We start from the raw sequence: 3,907 nt of genomic DNA, 5'->3' as shown, positions 1-3,907 counted from the left end.
TGGGGGGATGGGGGTGGAGGGGACGTGGGAGTGAGTGCTCAATAGGGCAGAGTTCCGTTTGGGAGGGTGACAAGTTCTGGAGATGGTGGTGGCGATGGTTGTACAACAACATGAATGTGCTGCACTGAACCCTACGCTTCACTGTATGCGTATGTTCACCACAGTGGAAAAGGTAAGAGGAAGAAAGGCAGGTGTGGGGGTGGGATGTGCTGGGGCCTGTGGAATTGGGGCTCCTCCTCCCGGGGTTCGGGTGCGGCTCCCTTGTGGGAGGAGGAGTTCGGGGTCAGTCCCAAGCCTGAGCTGGCTGCAAAGGCCCGAGGCTACCTGAGTGATGGAAGCTCCTGGAAACCCCGAAGCCAACCCCTGCACCGGCCTGTCCGCGGCCTGAAAAGACAGCCGCCCCGCGGGACCTGCCTAGAGTCCCGATGAGGAAAGATGCCTGGGAGCTCGTGGTGCCAGACGGTATCCCCCATGGCACCAGCCAGCAGCCACCATGGGGCCACAGCTCTGTGCAGCGACCGAGATTTGTTCTCATTTGCTACCTCAGCAGTGGGAACGGCCCCCGTGGAAACAAGGCCCGACTTACCCTACTCAGCTGTGCTGCCCGCCTGCTCTTCCTCTGTCTGTCTGCTCCCGGCTCCCTCCACCCCGGGATCCTGGCATGTTCTCACCAGCAAATCCCCACCCTCCGCTGAGCACAGTCTTGGACATCCAACTGCCCTGCATTCAAATACGGGCTCTCTCGACCTCGCTGGGCCTCAGTTTCCTCCTCTGTAAAATGGGAACAATAGGAGTATCTGTCTCCGAGGTGGGTGAGGATCCCTAGAGCTTGTAGCAGGTGCTCGTCTGAACAAATGGCGGCCGGGATGTTTGTTACGCGGCAAAGTGCTGTGTCTCTCGCTGGCCTGGCTCAGTGGCATGGAGGGCCCTGTTGTCAGCACTCAAAGCTGTGAGGAGGCAGGGCCATGAGGCAGCCAGGGAGGAGCTGCCTGGAGTCCTTGGTGGGCCCCCTCCTAGCAGCAGCGTCCCTCCCCATGGCCCGCAGTGCCCTGCACCGGGGGGTGGGTGGTGGTGGTGGTGGGGGGAACAGCTTACTGGAGAGGCAGGAACAGGCAGGGACAGAGATTGCAGGTTTTGGGGGACCCTGAAAAGCCACGCCTGAGGGGGGGCGTGTCTTCACCGGCACGATGCCAGCCCTCACCGTTGTGGGGGGAAGCGGCTCTTACCTGCTGGGCCTGTGGGTGCTGTTGGTTCCGGTGCTGGGGAACAGCTGGGGCAGCACATCTGTCCCGTGGAGAGACGCAGCGGCAGCAGGACTCCGTCAGAGGCTTCCCTCTGGCATCTAGGACCCAGGCTTCCCTCTGGCTGCCAGCAGGCACCTGGGACCCAGGATTCCCTCATAGCCCTGGCTTCGTCCAGAAGGACATCCGGTCTGATTCACATATTTTGCTTTTATTATTATAGATTACAGGCCCGGTGCATGAAAATTCATGCACTGAGGGGCAAGGGGTCCCTCAGCCCAGACTGCCCCTCTCATAGTCCCGGAGCCCTCAGGGGATGTCCTACTGATGGCTTACCAGCCGTGGGCAAACTACGGCCCGTTTGAAATGAATAAAACTAAAAAAAAAAAAAAAAAGACCGTACCCTTTTATGTAATGATGTTTACTTTGAATTTATATTAGTTCACACAAACACTCCATCCATGCTTTTGTTCCGGCCCTCCGGTCCAGTTTAAGAACCCATTGTGGCCCTCGAGTTAAAACAGTTTGCCCACCCCTGGCTTAGACCCTCTAAGCCACAGTCTGGCCTCCCTCTGTGGGAGGTGACTGGGCCGATCAGGGGAAGGTGCCGCTCCCATCACCCCGCTGCTGCTGGCACTGCCAGCCATGCTGCCCTCCTCGGCCCTCGCAGCCGCTGCAGGTTTGTCGAGAAGACGTCTGGTCTATCCGGTCTAATCAGCATATTACCCTTTTATTAGTATAGAAGATACCATGACATATGGTAACATATCATGATGTCACATACAATCTCCCCAGCAGAGCCACTGCTACTGGCCTGGGGACTCCCTGGGCCCCCTCCTGTGTCGGATCTCCAGCACCCAAGTCCCTGTGTTCTCTTTCCTGGGTTTCTCCCTCGTTTGGTTGGGGCATGCCCTCTAGTAGCCGCCTGAGAAAGGAGGCACGGGCGGCCAATTAAAAGCATAAACACCCAGGTCTGGAAACACCTTCCTTCTCCAGTCAAGGAGATGGGGCTGGCTGTCAATCTAGATTAGCAGTCATCCCCTGTCAGACCCTAGAGGACGCTGCCCCACTGGGTTCTGGCTTCGAGGTCTGCTGTGAGAATTTCAGTGCATTTTAATCTCCGATCCTTGGTATGTGACCTGTTTTTTTTCTTTTTGGAAGGGTTTTGGACTTCTTTCCCTTTTAGGATTTTTATCCTGGTGTCCTGAAATTTTATGATAAGAAGGCTTGCGCCGAAACCGGTTTGGCTCAGTGGATAGAGCGTCGGTCTGCGGACTGAAGGGTCCCAGGTTCGATTCCGGTTAAGGGCATGTGCCTGGGTTGCAGGCACATCCCCCGTGGGAGTGTGCAGGAGGCGGCTGGTCGATGTTTCTCTCTCATCGATGTTTCTAACTCTCTATCTCTCTCCCTTCCTCTCTCTATAAAAAATCAATAAAATATATTTTTAAAAAAATAAGAAGGCTTGCTTTAATTCCTTAAGCTTTTTATTTTGCAATATTTCAGTCATATAAAGATAATACAAATATAATAAATACAGGAGTAAGCAAGAGTAGGGTTACAGCTGTGAGTACACATAACAATTTATTCTTTCTTTTTTTTTAATTGATTATTGAGAGAGAGGGAGGGAGAAACACTGATCTGTTGTCCCATTTATTTATGCATTCGTTGGTTGATTCCTGCATGTGCCCTGACCTGGGATCGAACCCGCAACCTTGGGGTACCAGGACGATGCCCCAACCAACTGAGCTACCTGGCCAGGGCCAAACAGAGTTGATTCTTGTATTACCTATTAATTATTGTGTTATCTTCCATTCAAACAACTGTAAACCTACCTTGTTGCCCACCCCTGTAAAACATATAAAATATAATACATACATTACAAACCCCCTGTTCACCACCAAGGTTACTAGAACATTATATTAAAGTGGAAACCCCTCCTTAATTGCAGGTCTTCTTCCCAATGTGTATCTAGAAATCTGTTGTTTATCCTTCGTAGGCATGTCTTTCTTCTCTCACTGCATAAGATATATGTTAATATGCAACATTGTGTGTGTTTAAAAGTCTCTAACTAGACGGCGTCATGATGGTTTGTTTTTCTGCCGTCTGTTTCCTTGCTCAGCCTGTGAGTCATCTGTGCGGAGTGTGGCCCCTCATGTTCGTCACTGCACGATAGCCTATGGCCTGACTGTATCACAGTTACAGCTCTGTCCTTCTGTCCATGGTATTTAGGTCGTTTCCAGTGTTTAGCCAATGAAAAGGTACTCTCCCAACGTCCCACGCGTGTGTGGGGACCTTCCATAGGGAAAAGGTTCTAGGTTCCGCCAGCACATCGGGTCATCTGGGGACCTTTAAAAATCCGATGTCAGGGCTGTGCCCAAAGCGATGAAACCAGAACCTCGGGGGTGAGTCCGGCAGGAGCGCTTGTGTCGCCCCAGGTGACTCCAATGAGCAGCCGGCGCTGACAACCGCTGCCCGGGTCCGGCGCTCCTCCAAGTGTGGTCCTCCGGCCACAGCACGGCATCACCGGGAGCCTGTAGACTGGCCCTCTCGGCCCCGGCCCGACCTCCGGAGGGAGCGAGAATCTGTTTCGGGAAGACCCCGGGCGAGGGCTGCGGCTGCCGACCCCGCACATCATCGTCCACAGGGGTTGCCGCGGTGCTCGCCAT

The 3,907-nt window shown here is 53.9% G+C and overlaps 1 protein-coding gene across 1 annotated transcript in view; it reads right to left on the bottom strand.

The window, feature by feature from the left end:
* Window positions 1-3,907, bottom strand: part of DOC2B (double C2-like domains, beta) — a 55,549-nt gene extending 51,642 nt beyond the window's left edge. The window contains exon 1 of the mRNA XM_015566807.1: window positions 3,805-3,907. Within this exon, the coding sequence (XP_015422293.1) occupies window positions 3,805-3,907 (103 nt within the window). The remainder of the gene's footprint in view (window positions 1-3,804) is intronic.

This window comes from Myotis davidii, unplaced genomic scaffold (genome assembly GCF_000327345.1).
Source record: "Myotis davidii unplaced genomic scaffold, ASM32734v1 scaffold363, whole genome shotgun sequence".
Lineage (NCBI taxonomy): Eukaryota > Metazoa > Chordata > Mammalia > Chiroptera > Vespertilionidae > Myotis > Myotis davidii.
Note: the sequence above shows the minus strand (reverse complement) of the source record. Positions and strands in the feature narration are given on the sequence as shown.